The 19,243-nt window shown below is 41.4% G+C and overlaps 2 protein-coding genes across 3 annotated transcripts in view; both read right to left on the minus strand.

Annotated features, from left to right (window-relative positions):
• wnk4a (WNK lysine deficient protein kinase 4a) overlaps window positions 1-13,489 on the minus strand; it is a 40,367-nt gene extending 26,878 nt beyond the window's left edge. For both annotated transcript variants that reach the window (XM_053847394.1, XM_053847386.1), the window contains exons 1-2: window positions 13,345-13,489; window positions 12,650-13,261 (exon numbers count right to left, since the gene is read on the minus strand). In XM_053847394.1, the coding sequence (XP_053703369.1) occupies window positions 12,650-13,231 (582 nt within the window). In that variant the 5' untranslated portion in view covers window positions 13,232-13,261; window positions 13,345-13,489. The remainder of the gene's footprint in view (window positions 1-12,649; window positions 13,262-13,344) is intronic.
• Window positions 13,490-14,312: 823 nt separating this feature from the next.
• On the minus strand, window positions 14,313-19,099 carry vps25 (vacuolar protein sorting 25 homolog). Its single transcript, XM_053886108.1, has 6 exons — window positions 19,053-19,099; window positions 17,479-17,624; window positions 16,988-17,041; window positions 16,825-16,913; window positions 16,591-16,666; window positions 14,313-15,729 (listed from the first exon to the last, which is right to left on the minus strand). Exons 1-6 carry the CDS (start codon window positions 19,097-19,099, stop codon window positions 15,617-15,619), a joined length of 525 nt encoding a protein of 174 aa, XP_053742083.1. The 3' UTR covers window positions 14,313-15,616.
• Between the last annotated feature and the right edge of the window lie 144 nt (window positions 19,100-19,243).

Genomic DNA, 19,243 nt, shown 5'->3' on the forward strand with positions numbered 1-19,243 from the left:
AGACACGTTGAACATTCAGAATTGGGTGGTTTTGTATTGACCTTGTAAATTGGTCTCAAAAACACATGTAAGGACATGCAACTAAGAAACTTTGTCTGAACTCATCTCAGCAGAGAAATCAGAAGCATCCCTCTCTTTCTGAGGGTATAACTGTGTACAAGCATGTTATTTGACAATCATCATTTCAGCCTGCAGATGCTGAGAAGCCTCCAGACACAACAGGCTGTCCTGGATGACAGAGGGAGTGGCAGAAGGAGTGCCAAACACCTGTCCGCCTCAGCCCAGCTCGACAGAGTGACCTCACTGCCCATGTCCCAAATAGAACCCTGCACGTAGGCACTAACAGAGCGCCAGTGTTGCAGTCGCAGGTGAGAACTGAGGTGCCAGTGTGCTGTTTCCAACCCAAACCCGACTTGTTCTGTAAATGCAGTGGCCACAGTCAGGTTAGCCATTAATCTCATAATCCACCCCTCTCACAACGACAACCTGAGCTGACTTGTGGCGCCGGGCTAATTACTGACCGAGTCATGACGAGTGCGCTATCAGTTACCCAACTGTCAACAGTGATTCTTTGTCATTGTGGATCAGATTGGTGTTGATTTACTAAAGTTTCTGATCCAAACGCAGGTGTTTAATCGGCAAGATTGCATTGTTTGCCTACAAAATCTTTCAGTTGACTCAGTGAAGGGCCATGGAGCTGCAACATCCGGCAGGGGCAAGAACGAGTGTGGAGTCAGGCTCAGTCACATACCAGAAGGTCAGTACGTCAGCGCACTAAAGTCAATGTAAATCACAACCACTGTCAAAAACTCCATTTCTGTGTGTTTTATTTGTTGACAGTGGCTGCTTTAAGTTCCTCGTCCTAGTCGTTTTAGTGTCGCAATAAAACCCAAGAGCCAATAAAACACAGAAATCTCTGTGTGTGTTAGCTTTTATGAATCTTCACCTGTTCTCTGCAATATTGTATGCAAACTTAACTCCTAAATACCATGAAACGGCTTTAGTTTTATTTTTTTCAAGATTTTGAAGAGCTGATATTGAGTGGAAATGTGTGTAACTATAGGTAATGGTGAGGTACCGTACAGTCAACTAAAGAAAGTACACCTTGATGGAAGTAAATTTGTCATCTATATAATGTGAGCATTGGTAAGTGGAAAGTACAAATTGCTTTTCATTTTTATGTGTAACTTTTGGAATATACAGTGTATTTACACAGTCACACTGTTGTTGCTCAGTTTTCCACATGAATCTGAGTGATCCATCACAAAGGATTACTATTTTCTGATAATGAAGCAGTGTCCGCTGCTTTTGCACCACCTTTCCTTTTAATCTGCCAACACCAACACATCATCTGCAAAGCTGCTCTTGAAATGTACTTTAGCACCTGCAGTGCTGGACTTGCACGACTGTTGTAGAAACCAGTTTCAAAACAAACACCATGAACATTAAAGCTAACATGTTTTCCTCCAGGTAGGAGAATCAGGGACACAAAGGCTCTCACTAATGCTAGTTCATTCAGATGATTATAGCCTGTAAAGCTTTTCTAAAAATACTGTAAGAGAGTGGCTCGACTAGTTTTTCAGATGCTTCATGAATGTCATTAGTATGTTGATGAGTTCTGCATATGCATAACCTTTGTCTGCTTTTTAAGAGTCGGCTCAGTAATAACATGTGTAATACTCAGTTTATTAGTGAAAATTAGATTTTGTCAGGGTGAAAAACTTCAAACAGAGTTGTCTTTGAGTGAGGGGATGATAAGACGGCTCTTAGCTAGGGTGGCGTCTCTGCGTCCTGGGGACGCCCAGAAAAAATGAATGGCCAGCTTGGCCATCGCGGTCACTGTGTTTGTTTACTGGCGTAATCTCGCAGTTATCCAAGATCGCTATTGATGGGATGTCTGATGCTGATGAAAGGCGGAAATGCATATAAGTGTTACACACTTGTTCTTTTACAAAACTAAATCATAGCTTTTTAAGGTTCCACAGAAATATCCACAAAGATTTTGAAGATGCTGGAAAGATGCCATATCAAAAAAGCCAAAAAGGAGCTACAGTAGAGCATTCACCACTGTGAAGAACACCCACCATCCCCCAAAAATGAAAAAAAAAATAAAATCCAAAAATGTGAGCTGCGCATGACACAGCGAGGACCAGTCACATGACACTCTGAACAAATCAATCACAGACAAGACCTTGGTAACACATGAAATTCCCCTAACAGTGATGGGATGTCCAAGTGGACATTATCCTTAAATGACACTTTTGTGTGTTGAGCTACTATTTTTGTATAATAAACAAACAAGCTACTACATGGTGCATAAACACAATTCACTCACTTTCCATAGGATTTGGAACACTTCATGTATTCAGTACAGTAAGAGTAACGTTTTATCTAACAGAGGGACATTTATTTCTCTATTTAAAGTTCTATGTCACCTTCAGATTTTGGATGCAGTTTGAGAGAGGCTATGACAAATTTTAAAGTGAAACAGAATTGTTGGCAGTTGGCATTTACCAACATATCCTTTTAGCTTTGCTTTCACTACAAATTTACTTTCATCAAGCAGAATCAAAATGGCATCTATTGTTGGGTATTCGGGAAGATATAAAGACCCCACAGCTACAGGAAGCCAACTAAGCCGCAGTGCAAGAAGTGAACTGTAAAGCATTTACACAGACAAATGTGAACAGAAGAAAAGATGTTCCTTCAGCAAACACTGAAAACCGCTGAACGATCACAAGACGCCCCGAAGACACGGCTGGGAAGACCCAGCAGCGAAAATACTGCGGTCAACAAGTGACCCCGTGCTTCGTTCTGCCTGTTGGTTCCATCCTAATACGCTTATGCAACCGTTTAAAAGTGACCATGTTTAGCACAAAATACAAAAATGCAGCAGAAGATGGACTGACTGGATAAAGGAACAACTGTAAGTCCGTCACATGATGTTTTCATACAGTGGAGACTGCATCTGTAATTTCATTACTTTGTTCATCACATCCACGCAAACACATTTCTATATTCTATTTAACTATAACCTTTTGAATAATTCTTTAACAAGCTAAGCATTAATATAATTTACTGTTAAATTCCTAAACGTAAGAGCCAAATTATGTTGTCTTTCAAAGATCAAAGGTCAAGAACAGTTTGCAAATTGCTGTCCCCCAACTTGCTTGTGCACGTCTGGAATTTGCAAAGATGCATCACACTGATTCTTCATCACTTAAAATCCATCGACTAATTTCTACACGATGTCACTGATGATGACCAGCACCTGTATCTTGTCTCTCAAACTGACTGAGGAGCACGTTTTTATCTCAAGGTTTTAGGTACAACCGTGTTGTGTTCCCACCGAAGCAATGCCCTGTACTCAAAACACAGACAAGCTATACCATTACTCACTTTTTTTGATGGTGGAGATGGATGGAGGCTGTACCTCCAGTGTTCCGAACCCAGAGTGCTATTGCAAACCTCTTACTGTAAACATTTTTTGTGTGACTGCAGTACTTTTCCTTCCTTGTCAAAGAGTGTTCTCCCACATCTTGTGAACAAATAGCTTCAGTTTCAATAACTATTCAACTTCTTCATACTATTTTGGGCTGGAATAGCTACATTGCTCACAAACCCAAGAGAAGGTCTTTATATTTGACAGCGATATGTGAGCCTCTGTGACACAATAACCTTAAATGTATTTGTTACTACTTTACAAGGCAGACAATTCACAGCAGTACTTGACAAAGAAAAAGCTGATTGAATCCCAGAAGGATGTTTTAAACCCCTTAGTTTGTCACTTGTCAAACGTAATCTCCCAAATGGGCATGTGCACGTCTGGCTAACTCCAGCTTCTGTCAGAAAGAAGAAGCATCTTCCCACAGGTGAGTCAGACCTCTGTACCTTTGTGAACCCTTAGGACTTCACTAACAACTGCTTGTTTGGTCGTTGCGTAAAACATTTTGACAACATTATTAGAGCGGTCATGGAGTTCAGGGCTGTAGTTTAAAAGTGCATTGTAGAGAGATACTTGTTGGACTTCAGTTCAATCACATTGGTGACCAAATGTTTATTGTTCATAAAATCTACAAATGAAATATTCATAAGAACTCAAAAGTTTGATCTTAATATTAAAAAGCTGAGTTTGAGTTGTGTAATAGACACATTCTTACAGCCTAACCAAGGACAAATGTCCATGTATAATAAAAAAGCAGCTGGATATTTCAGCAGGAACTGAGCAGCAGTGTCTCCCTCCTCCCCCACAAGGCTCTTTCATCTCGGGAACAAAAATGTTTTCATTATTTTTCATGAAGGCGAAGCTGATAAAACTCCCTGGAATTGCAAAGAAAGTTCTGTGATCCCCAGAGTCTCCAGTGAAAATGCAGTCACGTGCAGACACGTTGAGCTGTTTGTGTGAGTCTGACAGCAGCAACCGCAACTCAGAGTCACACCGACAAACACGGACGTGATATCAACGCCACTGCCAACCAGAACCGGATGCAGATCACAAGGTGCGCGATTGTCTGTGTCACTGCAGCAACAGTGAAGATTTATGAATCCTCGACTGGCTCTGAGTGGAAACGATGGATGTAGATCAAGAGTTTGTAGTGAACACATAAATGATTTCTGTTGACTGGGAAAACACATTAGAGTGTTTGTTGATGGGAAGGCAAGGTGCCGGATCTCAAACAGGTCCAGGAACCAAAGACTGATTCATCTGCGGCTCACATGGCAGCTACGAACACATTCACACTCCTGACACCTCCACACACACGGTCAGTTCAGAGCAGAGGTCAGCGTCTCTCCCCTGACCAACGGCGGCCTCCGAGACCCAACAGCTAGTAAAACTAGACTCTTTGGTTTGTTTGGAAAGCAAAACTCGTGCCTCTGTCGGGCCCACACTGTTGCACCACCCCATGTTTTCACCCACACTAGACAGCGGGAGCCTCACACTGTAAATATTTAATCAACATTTCTTTTTTTTTCACTTTTATCTCCTCACCCAAATTAAAAAAAAAAAAAAAAAAACACCAAAAAAAAGATGGTGTTTTGCGGAACTTTTGCCTTGATCATGTCTGTTGTGGTAGCTTTACAGCATTGTGGCACAAGACTGGTGTACTCCATTATATTGACAAATGAAATTAATTAATTACAAAAACAAATAAATCAACAGTGGTCCCCGGACACAGCACCTTGTGAAGCAGTGTAAACTGTTACATATTGCAACATCAAATGGTAAACATTGTGTTGCATCTAATGCAATTAGATATAGCACCGGGCAAAATGGTGCGAGTGGAAGAACAAACTCAAAGCACAGAGCAACAGGTTTTAAAGCGATATAGCTCTGTATGCGAAATGAAGAGGAAAGGAAACAGTCAGTGGGAAACAGAAAATAAAGACGTTACAAGAATTGTGTCGTCCCTTCAATGAGAAACAACTACGTCTCAAAAACACACCCAGAAAGAGCCCGGCGGTGTTGGCACACTCGAAACCTCCCTGCTGCCTGACTTGGTTTACATCCAAACTCAACAACACAATACAATTAAACACAATCTTTAAAACACAGTCACCACTTTCCGTCTGATTTGACACAAGCCGGGTCTCGCAGAGCTCGGCCATGTACGTGTTTATAGACGACACATGGAAGCATTCCTTTCACGAGTGTGTGGAGCAACTGCAAACAAACAAACTGCCTTCACGTCAAAGTGTCGTGCCCCCGGTGCGTATGCGCTTTTCCTCCTGGGCCTCCTTCACCTCTTCTTTTGAGAGAACATTTGCTGGTACTGATAAGTCAGGCCTGGTGGCACCACTGGCCCGGAGAGGACAATGTTGATGTTGGTCACAGGAGACAGCTGATAGAAGCTCTGCAGTTTGTCAGCCAACACACATGTTCAGATAAGGACACGACTTTTATTAGAGAGGGGTCGGGCTCATGTTTTGCCATTGGCTCTTTGAGCGAATCTAGGGTCCAGTTCCTTCGCCCCATGGGCTCATTGTAAAATGTGCTGGTAGTGGACTGACGTCAACTCCTCCTCCCTTCCCAGGCCCCTCAATTGCCACTTCCTCCTCCCATTGCCAACACCCAGCGACCAGTCTACTCCACATCTGCAGAGGAACTTGTGAAAGCAACTTCACCTCACATGAAGCAGAGAGGTCATGCCCTCCGTCTACACGACAGATAGGTGCATATAAATACTACTACACAGCATCGATACTAGGTCTCACTAAGACAATGAGCAAAATAAAGCCAATATAACCATAATGGCAATATATTTGTGTATCTAAACATAAAAAAAACACAATTGGACCATGTGATGTGCTAGAATCCCCAAACACTAAATATTGCGACATTAGTTATTGTATTTAAGATATTCCAACAAAAATCTGCAATATATTAACACACAGAATACCAACTGAAGCATTTCAATACAAGGTGTCACACCATAAAAATAACAACCATGAGTGAGGCAAAAGGTACCCCAAATAACAATCATTTTTTGCAGGACAAAATGTCATTATAATTTAAATTGTTAAGTGTTGTAGCCTGTTGTATTGTATGAAGTGCCACGACTGAGGCTGGGACTAGATTAAGAAAATACAGAGAGGATTTGTTATCAATTGTTTGTGATAAATCACATTTAAATATTTGATACCAGAACGATCAAAGTTGAATTTGTACACATAAGCTTAAACGTTGGGGAGGAAAAGTGATGCAGTGATGAGAGAACTCTGAGCTGCATCACTTTTACAAACAACCTTTTTGTGTTTTTTGTTTTTTTTAAACTTTTTTTTTTACTTGCATCACTGAAATCTCATTTACTTCATGTTTTGGTTATGACATCACATGGTTTAACATGATACACGTGGAATTGGTGTACATTCATTGAAATAAATCAGTGATAATCCCAGGCCTGATCACGAGTGAAGTATGGGAACATGACGTTTTCAGACTTCAACATTTCAACATTAAGAATTTTCAACAGCATGAAGTTCCACAAGACAAAACAACAGCTCATGAAACCTAGTCTTGTTCACTTGAACATGTATCCAGAGGAAGCACACTGAAAGGGATCTACGCTTGTGTGCTTGGATTAGCCACTGACAGTGCCGATGTGAACAGACCCACCGCTCTGAGAATTTATAAAAGGAAACACTGAGGACAGAGATAAGAGACCAGCAGCTGACTGGCCACCATGTCCCACACTGAACAGTAGACGTAACACCAAACAATGGCTCATCCATTTTTAATCTTGTCTACGTTTCCTTCACACACCAGCAGCACCTGTGAGGCACCAGTTGCTAGGTTGCCGCCTGCTTGACAGACCTGCTTTTTCATGACAAAACTACAAAACTTGTTCTGACTAACCATAAAAATGTGCAACAAAGGAAGTCAGGACATAACATTTCAGGTGCAAAGCCTGTAAGGTTAGTTTATGTCAGCTGGACAAACCAACATTGGTTTGTTTATAGATGAACACAACATAAAAGCAAAATAATAGACAATATGGCAAAGACCAGAACATGACCAGGAGACCAAGCACATCTTTGACTGGGCAGGTGTCTGATGGCCTCGCTTGTTGCTGAATATGCAAGTGAGATGTAAAGTGATGAGTGGGGGAAGACAGGAGGACACAACAAGTTCATTCAGTTTGTGTCACTCAACCACACTCATCCCAGCAACCACTGATAAGCTATCTCTGCCACTAAAACTTTTTGCTTACTTTTTTTAGTATTTCCACACACGATGTACAGCAGATCTGTTGCACATAGGTCTATATCTTTCTGGGCGCGCTTTTCACAACATCTTAAAACACAGAACATCCTCCACGTCTCTGACAAACCTGAGCTGCCTATACCAACCATCTGTTCAACGGCATATTTCGGCTGCTTGGGATCTGCTCTGTTCTTAGGGAAAATGGTGTCATGAATCATATAAATCCACATAGTTTTAGGTGTTGCATTAAGTACTTTTCTCCACACCAGGTGCTGAGCACAGAACTGGTATGCCATTCTTTCGCCTTTCATCCTCAGCTCACTTGCTGCTGCAATTATACGCTCGCTCAGGTCATTTAGCCGGTGCCAGCTGAGTGTCGGTGTAACATGTCAGGCAGGAAAGTTTAATGTATTGTTTACTTTTTGTGCGGGAGAACAAAAAGTTCCAGCAGGCACCGCCCTCACAAGCCCGTGCTCTGACAATGCATCTAGCACAAGAGAGTATATTAGAGGAAAACAAGTGACTCGTAAAGAGTCATGAGAATCCATCAAAGCAGATGTTGGAAAGAGCTGCTCAAGCATCTGCTGCAGAAGGTGCTGGCAGAGGAGGAGCCTCGGACCAAGCTACAGCACCCACTGCTGCTCCATCAACATTACACCAGTGATGGTGTTTAGCCACCAACAGCTTTTGTGTTGGTTTCAGCGAACACATGGAGGGGAACTGAAGTAAACCTGCTCTTTTCAGGTCAACTACCCACAACCACATCAACAATGGTCACCTTTAAGCTCATTAGAGCTGATTAGTGAGATAAGCGTCTCGAGTGGCGAGTTGAAGCAGCGTGCCAGTGACCAACATGGCCTCTCCAATGACTTAGAAGAAACTGTGGTTTTGCCACCTGGACAACTGAACAGGGTTTAAAGTGTTAATATAATCAAGCATTTATTTTTAAAGATGTATTTTTTTTGTCTTATTTAACAAAATATCTAGTTTGATTTCAGCAACACATAGCAGGCCGGGTTTTTTTTGGTACCTTTAACCATTTCCAAACTATTTGCAAAAACAATGGCAAACCAGTTTCTACAATTTGCTTGATAGAAGCAAATCAGATGTTTATTGAGAAAAACTCAACCTGCTCATATATTGATCATCACACATATGGTCACATGACCACTGAATTGAACACCAGACTGTGCTCTTTATCAAGACGTTCCAACTTCTAAGGCGTCACATATTGACAACCATAAAGTCAGGTAACAATCATTCTTTTTGGGTGTCAAGAGACGCCTTATGTGTGAACATAAGTGATCCTGTTGCGTCATCGATTGGTTGCATTTTATTCAAACATTTTCCAATGTTACCTTTGAAATAACAAATTACCTCAAGACCAATGACACTATAAAACTGTACAAAGTTAGGAACTAGATTTTGTGACATTTGTGCTGATAATCTTCACATCCTGCTCCTTTTTGAAGGATTATAGGTTATTATCGGTTTTTACCCTTGTTTTTGCTTTTTTCCCAGTGTTATAGACCTCTGCATTTGTTTGCCTTGAGGGAGGGAGGAGGAGGACGCTCTGTGACAACAATGCAAGTTCAAGGGACTTCAGGAGTCTTGTCAGGATTCACTGGCGGTCTTGACTCCCATCACCTGTTTGAGTGAAGGGGCCTCTTTAGGCAAAAGTTACCACCTGGCCCTGTGAATGGATGGACCACCTTCAGGGCAAGCTTCTCTTCACCTCCTGTAATCTCCACTGTCACTCTCCAGTGTCAAAAGTAGAAGCACGAAAACACAAAGACCAGACCTGAAGTACTTTACTCCAGCTTTCACAGCATTTCTGTAGTACCAAGAATAAACCCACTGTGTCATAAGCATTCAGTCAGTGAGTAACTGTGTGAGATTTCTTCAATATTCCTCCCTATGTCCTCCAGACTCTATTTTTTTTTGACTAACCTCAAAACTTTAAAGACTATGACCAGGAAGTTATAGACCACTCAACAAAGTCTTAGATACATTAAAGGGGCTCACTCCAGCTTGTTTAATGGGGTCTCAAAATGATGTTCCAATAGGGCACACTTTCAATAGAATAGTCAATATTATTTCAAAGGTTTGAAGTCTCATCCCTGCCTACTCTGTTGTCATTGGTCAGAAGTCGATCCTGCATCATTGTTTGCCATTGTGCCAAAACTGTAAATTAAAGCAATATTTAATGTCTTCGAATGTGGTCATCTTTTGGCTGCGCTCTGCATGAAACTTTAATGAGGCTCCTTTCCAAGAAGATTTGAGATGAGAACCTCAAAAGACTCGCCAAATTTGTACACCTTAAAATGCCAATGTTCTGTTATGATTCAACTGTGTGTGGTTCTAAGATTGCTCAACACACTTTTTCCTTTAAAAATTATATAACAAAATTATATGACAAAATATTGTCAATATTTTTGAATACATATGTATATACAAATCTGAGTCCCTTTAAAGAGCAACAAACAGTGGTATGCAGTCCAAATTTGGGCCTGAGTTAAGAAGTGTCAGAACTCGTAATTGAGAATGAGACACAACATCAAGATCTTTCTGGACACGTCTGAGTCACGCTCATTTTCACAGCGGTCCATGGCACAACCTATTCCCAATTCCAAGCGATTCAAGAAACCCCGCTCCAAATCCGAGGAAGCGTCTGGAGCACTGTTGAAGTCGACAGAGGAAATTAAGGATAGGATGATGCGACATTATGCAGCGGAAATGAAGACTTCTGTTATGAAACGAATCACGCCAAGTCATGTGACACACAACCTGGTGTAATTTAAGCGCCAAAAACTTCACCCAATATAGGCTTGATCAGCTATAAATGCAGGTGATGATTGCAGGGACAAGTGTCAGTAGCCACATTCGAGGTCAGCAGGGCGTCAAGGCGCAACTTGTCACCTCTGCAGGCTCATGTGGCCACCAGACATTGATACTGACACACATCACGCACACAAAACGGCATATGTGAAAGGAGGGGGGGTAAAGCTCTAAATCTTTTAAACCCTCGACAGTGCTATCGAACACTGAATCTATTAGAAGCAGCTGGTGGCCAGTCTGCGCGGTGGCCGCCTGCCAAAAACAGAGACGGACGCTGGTGCGAGTTTTATATTAAACATAAGAACTAAAATATTTGAAAGGAGAGTCGTAGTCACAGTATGAGTCACAGTATGAAGCAGAGTGCTATTCTGAGTCACTGACAGATGATGGTTCACAAGACAAGGACGAAAGGAAAGCACAAAAATAAATATGAGAAAAAAAGAAATTAAGAAATTAAAATAAATAATAGCTGGAAAAGGACATCATGGTACAAGTTTCCAGCACTAGTTCTGGAGTCAGGGGTCCCAGATCTGCTGAAGATGTGAAACCATATTTGCTGAGTAAGTTTCGATAAAACTGAGTCGACAACTGGGTTGGATGTTGTCCGCACTTGTGATTACATTTGAGACTCCTAAGACAGCAGTACAACGATCCCTATTGTCCAGGAATTGCGATGGAAACATGCATCCCAGATAACAATCACCATGGTTTGTGCACGTGAGACGCTCAGCCTTGGTGTCATTGGTTGCTAATGAAAACAGAGATTAGAGTGGATCAGGGAAGTTGGGCCGCTTCATTTGGAGCTGACTGCTGACAGAATGACGGGGTTACCGCACCAAGCACACAAGGTCAACCGGGAATAATATCGAGATTAGCTGCCTTACATTGACCCTGCTGCCCTGAAGGAGGAGAGGTGTGGAGCAAGGTGGAGACTTGCCAGCACTTATTTGGGTCGGAAAGCACAACATATTCAAATATTTGGGAGATTAAAATGAAGAGGCATCCTCTGGTGAAATCGCACGCAGGAACAGGAGTCAATGAATTCTGAATTATCTAATCCATCGTTCGCAACTCCAACACAGCACTGAGGAAAAAGACGCAGAAGAGCTAATACGATGCCTGGAGTCAACCACAGTTGCACCATATGACCGGTGCAGCTGCAGGAGAAGAGACCAACTGCACATGATGACGTCTATTTTTAAGTTTGAGTTATGAAATAATGACTTTAATGTTTTACCAGTGAAGTCACACATTATGTTGCTGTAATCCCAATATAAGCAAATGAAAGATTCTGGGATCACATCAAGCTTCATGTTACACAACAGTCGCAACATGTTCTAATCTCATTATTCTCAATTTTCAATGTTAATCCCCCCCTTTGTCTGATAATTCTGACCTTCCCTTTGTAATTCCAATGATTTAATCTTATAATTATGAGTTCTAATGAATCTACTTAGGTTGTTATTTTCAGAGATTTAAGAGGTTTTTTTTCTTTCCATTATTTGCTGATGAGTCAGTTTTACAAACTTAATGTCAGACGAGACTTCAGGCTCTCTTTGTACATTATAATTCAGACTTCATAATATTCAGAGTGGATTTTGTTATTATTACATGCAAGTGCTGTTTTTCTCCACCTTGACCTTGTTAATTACATTTTAAATTGATCAATTTTGACTTTTTAGTTAATAGGTGATATGGTTTAATCTCATTATTACAATATGCTGTCATATTATTCCGATTTAAAATGTGAAAATCTCAGTTTAGAACTGATAAATTATACGAGGATTTTTTTTTTCAATTTCTACCAGTAATTCAACATGACTTTCAAAATAAGACTTCTAAATCAAACATTTTTTTGTTGTTACTAGATATCTCAGACTTGTCATTGTAGAGTCCTGACTTGTATTTTTTTTCCAAATAGAAGCGTACGTTACTATCTCAGATCTTGAATCTCATAATTTCAAATCGTATCTGGACGTGCACCTCGGATGACCTGTCATTTGGATTTGCAATCCCATCATGTGAACATTTCAGAGCTATAACCACAATACTGGATTATCATCAGATTATTGGGACGGAAGCCACAGCAAAAGGAACCAAAGGGACTACCTGAAGCTCACACCAGGCCACCTCCACTGTGGTCTCTGTGTCCAGACCTTTGTAGACAGTCTTGAAGGACCCCCGTCCAATCTCAATGTTGAACTTGAGGTACCTTCCATCGGGCGAGGTGGCCACCGCTTTGGTCTCCACGTCTTCCTTCTCCTCCAGCTCCCACTGCGTGTCAAAGGTGATCCGGGACAGTATCTTGTGCTGTTTGTTGTGGACGACCTCGGTCTCCGAGTCCGAGCTCACCTCAGGGGCTCTGCTTCTGGTGGGCACCCAGGACTCCTGGCTGCAGGGGGGCGTGCTGGAGCTGGAGACCGGAGGAGACTCCGGTTTCTCCTCCTCGACTCTTGACTCCGGGAGCGTGAGGATGTTCTCTGCAGACCAGGACAAGGCTTTGGAGAGCACCCCGCTATAGAGAGGGGAGTCAATGTCCATGCTGATCTTCTGCAGACAGTAGGAGTTCCTGCGCGCGCCCACGCCGTTGGTCCTCAGCACGGTGGGCACGCGTGGCAGATGGTCGTCGGTCAGATCTCCGGGGAGACCGGGAAAGCCCCGTCCCGGGATCTCAACCTGAGCGTGGGACATGGTGGCAGGTTCACAGCCGCTTCACTTAACCTGGAAGTGGACGACAAACACGCTCTCAGTTAGTCCTCTTCTTCAACAACCTGTGGAGGCAACAACAGTTACAATTCGCTCACCAGCAGTGCGACAACTCATCTCTTCGCGACGGTCTGAGCACAAAACGCTCTTCAAAACATATTCCCGGGGCAACGCTGCAACTTTGTAGCGTGTGTTCCGAACACCGAGTCCTCAGCCATAACCTCTGATGGAAGGACGGAGATGAATATATCAACACGTCCAACAGCGCTCCGGCAGTGGGCGCTAAACTCCGCCCGCCGGTGACGTCAGCACCCGCTCGACCCCTTGGAAGTGGGATTAAGCTACTTATAAGCAAGAGATAGACGGGAAATGTGACTCCGACACCAGTTTCTGTAGAATGGCGAAATTACTTACTTAAATTGAGAACTCAGAAGCTACAAAAGCAGCTCAAATTATTTTGTGTATACTGGACTGCTGTCCACCCTGTTGGTGCTTCAAAATATAGTTGAGTTACACTGGATCATTTAAATAGGTGATTCAGTTTTAAAGTACCGCAACATTTTTACATCGGAAAAATGTGAAGAAAAAAAAAACATATTTTAAATGTGGATTGGAGGAGTCCTAGCATTGTTGGGAATGATCTCAAGGGTAACACGTGTCATGAAAATATAAATAAATAAAAATAAATAAATAAATAAAAATAATGATTTAAAAAAAATCATCCCACAGAATGCATGCAGAGCTGCTTTAAGGGTCACCCAATATTTCTCTGCCGCATTTTATTACCTTGCTGACACTCTTAGTCTTATAAACACAACAATTGTTAATTTGGCTTTTTTTTTATTTGTTATTTATTTTTATGTTTTTTAAAAATGTGTCACATAATATTTTCATGTGTTTTTTTTTTGCGTGTGAAAACACTGAAAAACAGACTTCAACATACATTGATATTGATTTTCATTTAATAGAATTGTACTTGTGGAACTCAAATGACTCTTAGGGACTGCTGTCTTTCTTCTTCACTTATAAGTAATGTGCAACAAACAACCATCAGCAAGTCTGACGATCATTCTGTCCCACTGTGTCACATCCACTTGAACTGTGCATCCTGATATGCTTCTGAAAACCTCTTAATTAAATGGGGGTGTCAGATTTCCTGGAGCTGATGATCTGTGTGCAGATTCGCTTTAGCACTCCTGCAGAACAGAATGTCCCTCTTCTTCATCTCCGACTCCTCCTCCTCCTTCCATTAGATAGCAATAAGTCATGTAAGGACAAACTGGTGAGTCACATATCACTACGAGTAGCTAAGTTACATGCAGATTCACCTTTATCAACAGACAACTAGCTGCCACACACACACACACACACACGAGTGTTATCAGCCTCATGAATAAAGCTATATCAGCCTCGATACAGAGGCGATCCTGATAGACGGATGGATCAAGCTGTGTAGCAAGAGTGGTCAAAAACATGTCCGTGGTTTAAGGGGATTAATGGGATCCACCCGTACTAAAGGCTCAGATGGACCATGGCTGGTTATTGTCCCAAACAAGGGGTTTTGTGTTGACGGAATCACGCCATCATTTTTCTTCAGGAGATCGTTCCTGTTATAAAGTGATGAAGTAGTGAGAACCAACTTTGTAAGTAGAACTTCAGCAGTGAGTTCATTTTTAAAGCACAGACCAAAAAAGAGCTGAGTCAGAAGGCAAACTCTTCCTCTTCCAGTTAATTTCATAGCATTTCTATGACAACTGGTGAAGACACTAATTCATGCAGATGAATACAGACACAATTGTATTCACATCTCCCTTATAGAGTGGGTGAGATCAATTCACTCTCCTGACTCCTGGTTGAGAAGGTCCAACCAACTCGAGGAGCAGCTGGGCCAGACTCAGGTCGAGATGAAGTCTTGGAAGAAAGTGGCAAGGGGAGTGATGAAAACTGCGTGCAAAGAATGAGTGACGGATTTAGCAAAGGTCTCATTTATTGTGTCTACCAGATATGAAAAAGACTATACACAAGAGGAGAGTCACAGTAGCTACTGCACGATGAAAGGGTTGATCTGTACATGAAGTCCACTAACTTTAGACTCCTTTTCATAATATGATTGGTTCTGAAAATCTGATTATTTTCAGTATCCACCGCAAAGCGACCGAGCACATTTACACATACACACAATTGCTTTTAGTCCCTCTGCGATAAATGCTGAGTAATAAGTGCTTTACCTTCCACGAGGTAAAAACACGTCCCACACGTCTCTGATCTTGTATATGTGTTGCCAATATGAGTCTTTCAAATGGCCGAACCGCTTCAATAATCTGATCTTGGCCAAATCAAAAAATGAATCATTGTAATTCCAGCAGCTGCTCAGAAGAACTTCACTCCTTTCCCATCGTTTATGGTGAACAGCTTGGCTTTTCCTTCCGTCTCTAAGGCCTGAAGTGACCGTTGCAGCATCCAATCTTCGAGACCGTGGAATTCTGGACACACAACAATGGTGAGGTCAGAAACTACTGCCTTTGCAACACATACCTCCGATACAGTAGACAGTAATGGTGATGATGGTTAACAATGATGATGCTACAGGGCTTTTACAACCAATTCTACTTCTATTACTTTAAACATTGCTGCTGCTACTACCGCAATACTTCTATAATTCTGACCTGTACTTATGTTATTATAACTGATAATAATTACATAACCATGAGAGTGGAACGGATGCTTTCACTTCAACTACGATGAGTAATGATGTTCCTTATATTATATTCTATGTATTACAACTAAAATACTACGATTATAATAGGAAAAAGAAATAATACATATGAGTAATGATTACAAGCAGTTGGACAATGTAGTAGTATTGCCAAGATAATACTAGAGCTGCATCAGATACTGATGCTCCTGGACATGTGATGGTACAATGATGCTTTGCACGGTTTTCATTGTAATAAATTTTTAATGAAACTTTTTATACATAATAATAGTGCTTTCTGAAGCTGTAAAAGGTTTCACTTGGACTTTTAACTTTTTTAACAATAATAACCATGACTTTAACTTATTTATTAAAATCATGCTATTTGATACATTTCTGATTATGAAAGAAATTGAATATTGTGAAAGATATTTACAACACTAACATGAAAAATGCCAATTAATTTCTAACATCAAAGTCTGAAATGTCTTCTTTTGAAGCCTCTTGTTGTAAGTGATCAAATAACAGTTACTATACTATTATTACTAGTAGTAATTGACAGTAATTGACAATAATAATAACACTTTATTTATATAGAACCTTTCCGAGTCAGTTTCCAGAAAGCACTTAAAAGAACTTGAGTTCTTACCCTCTCCATTGGTGTCGTCACCATTTGTGAGTTCGTACAGAGTAAACACTGTGTTGACCATACCGTATTTAGACACCTGCGTGTGAAAAAAACAAAACAAATACTCAACTCTTGTTTACAAAGAAGAAAAGAACACTTGTTTTTTTTTACAGCAACAACTGTTTCCATTGTAAACTTGGGATTTATCGCCAGCACTCAATATCAGCCATGTTGTCATTCTTCTACACGACTCACCCACTGGTATATGATCTTGCCCCATTCCTCCGGGCGTCGCCACATGACTAAACATCGTGTCTTGTCTTTGTCCAGCCACTCTAGATTTCCTGCGGTCAGAAGGAGAACGTTGATATGGAGGACAGCAGACTCGGAACTTGCCACATTGTGATTGCTGCGCTACCCTTTTTCCTAAGTTCCTCGAACACCACCTGGATTGCCTCCATGGAAAGTTTTCCTGTTGCTGAGTCAAGGACATTCAGTGGAAAGCTTCACCGCGACATAACAGTCGTAAGATTAACAATATAGCACTTGCTCAAATGTATAAAAATGCAAACGAATTAATGAGTAAGCCAACCTGAACCAGGGAGTTTAGAGGATGGAAGTGATTTCCCAAATAATAAAAACAACAAAAGGGATGGATCAATGTGAAACAACACTTGACATCTAGACATATCAACTTCAGTGCTAGTTATCAACAGTACAGGTGTACAAACATCATGCGCTATAGACAACTTTCCCCCAGTAACTTTCTCGTGCACAGATAAAGAGCAACCCCAGAAGTCAACATACAATTCACTTCAATATCACAAGGACCAATTGCCATTTTCCACTAGTTGTCATGCAATTTCAGGAAGAAAGTCCCAAAGAATTAGTCACAGATGCAGAGGATACGTTCTATTTCCTTGTTGTGGAACACGGGGCTCTCTTGTGCCTCCATGACATCCAGCGTGTAGAGTTTGTGATGGCGCCAGTAGGACAGCGCCAGAGAACACCAGGCAGCCAACTGCTTCTGTCTCGTGTCCACATTAGGCTGAAGTCTGATCCAGAGCAAAACGACAAATTAAAAAAGACAGCAGAAGGACGGTGAGCGAGACTAAACAATGATGCTCAACTTTATTTTAATAAATAGATGAGTACTTTGTTACACTAAAGTTTACTCTTAGCAACAGGATAATGCTTATTAAATGTAGTTGAGGAATTATGGGTTAATACTGACAGCTTTTTCTGTACTGTACTGTAGGACTCGATTCCTGCTAATAGGTTGTTGGAAAATAACTCGTTTTTTCCTGTTTCTCTGTTCCCTACTGAGACACTAATCTCTCCAGTGCATCCTGGGTCAGCCCATCATCTCCCTTCCGGCATCCCGACAAGCTTCCCCAGCCACATCAACTGGGACTTCTCAATGTAGGTTATACAAGATGCAGGTTGAGCTTCTCACACAATCTCTGTGGAAGACTCCATTCATGTTGCAGTCAGAGTTACTTGTATTAGTTATTTTACTCTTTCCATCACAGAAGGGCACAAATATAGTGACTGAGCTTTGTCTTCTGGCTCTGCTCTCTGCAATAGACTAATTCAGAGTGACTCCGGACAAGCATCATGGAGGGTTTGAAAGCTTGTTACTGAGAAATAACGGTGCAGCCTGTTAGAGCAATGTCGATCCGGGCTGTTGTTGGGAACCTGTCTACGCAGCCGAGGCTGCCTCAGGTGTCTTGAGACATTGAAAAATATTGTCGCTGTAGTGCTCTTAATTTAAGGCTTTGGTCACACACATCTTCTAAAATACAGATCACTTTAACCAAACCAAAATGCAGAGAGCATCAGACTTGTCCATCAGTATAAACTCGCTCCTTTTTCGGTCATGGACAGACAGTGACGACCAAATACGCTCTTACACAATGTTCTGTTTGTTCATCTATCAGTAAACAAAAGCCTGAAGATGCATATCAGACGCTTTCCAAAATGGTTGTCTTATCGGTGGATGTCACCGGGGTGAACATTTGGGGGAATCGTAATCTTCCGTACGTAGTGGTCAGAGGAATCGAGATATGACTGAAATATATATGATTTCCTTCCTGGTAATCTGGTTATCAGTAGTTTGGCATACGACACGGTCGAACAACAATGAAAGCGATTACTTAATACCGTTGAGGTGCAATACAACAATATGCGGAAAGAGCAAATGTATACTGAAATGACTCAGACCACAAGTAAGTCTAGCTTTATTATCAACCTGTTATCTTAAGACAATGTTGTTACTCTTTGTGTCACTGACATATTGTCAACAAATCCAGAAGATCAATGCAACACTGCATTTAGTCGCTTCCGTAGCATTCTGGGTTAAGTTAGCCACCTCGCCGGCGATTATGATGCTAACTGGCTGGCGGTGAAATTCTAGAAAAATATTTCATCTACACCCTATGACTAAATAATCAGAAAGAATGTGAGGATACCAGCAAACTTACGTAAAAAACGGTGGGAAATTATACTGCCAGGGCCACTCAAAACTCATCGCAACGGATGTACACAGCTGTCAACTACCGGAAAACAGTCCGCTCGGAAACGGGGTCCGACTGCTCACTGGTGCGGCGACAGTCAGCTCGTTACACTGGAATTCATTTATTTAAAAACAGTATAAAACAAATAACATGCAGTA

The sequence above is a fragment of the Synchiropus splendidus genome, chromosome 1 (assembly GCF_027744825.2).
Source record: "Synchiropus splendidus isolate RoL2022-P1 chromosome 1, RoL_Sspl_1.0, whole genome shotgun sequence".
Taxonomy (NCBI): domain Eukaryota; kingdom Metazoa; phylum Chordata; class Actinopteri; order Syngnathiformes; family Callionymidae; genus Synchiropus; species Synchiropus splendidus.

Coding starts and splice junctions, on each gene's coding strand:
- vps25 (XM_053886108.1), bottom strand. CDS start 19,099: ATGAGTTTTGAGTGGCCCTGGCAGTATAATTTCCCACCGTTTTTTAC. Junction 16,667..16,824: donor GCAAGATCATATACCAGTGG/GTGAGTCGTGTA, acceptor TTTCACACGCAG/GTGTCTAAATACGGTATGGT. Junction 15,730..16,590: donor TGACGACACCAATGGAGAGG/GTAAGAACTCAA, acceptor TTGTGTGTCCAG/AATTCCACGGTCTCGAAGAT.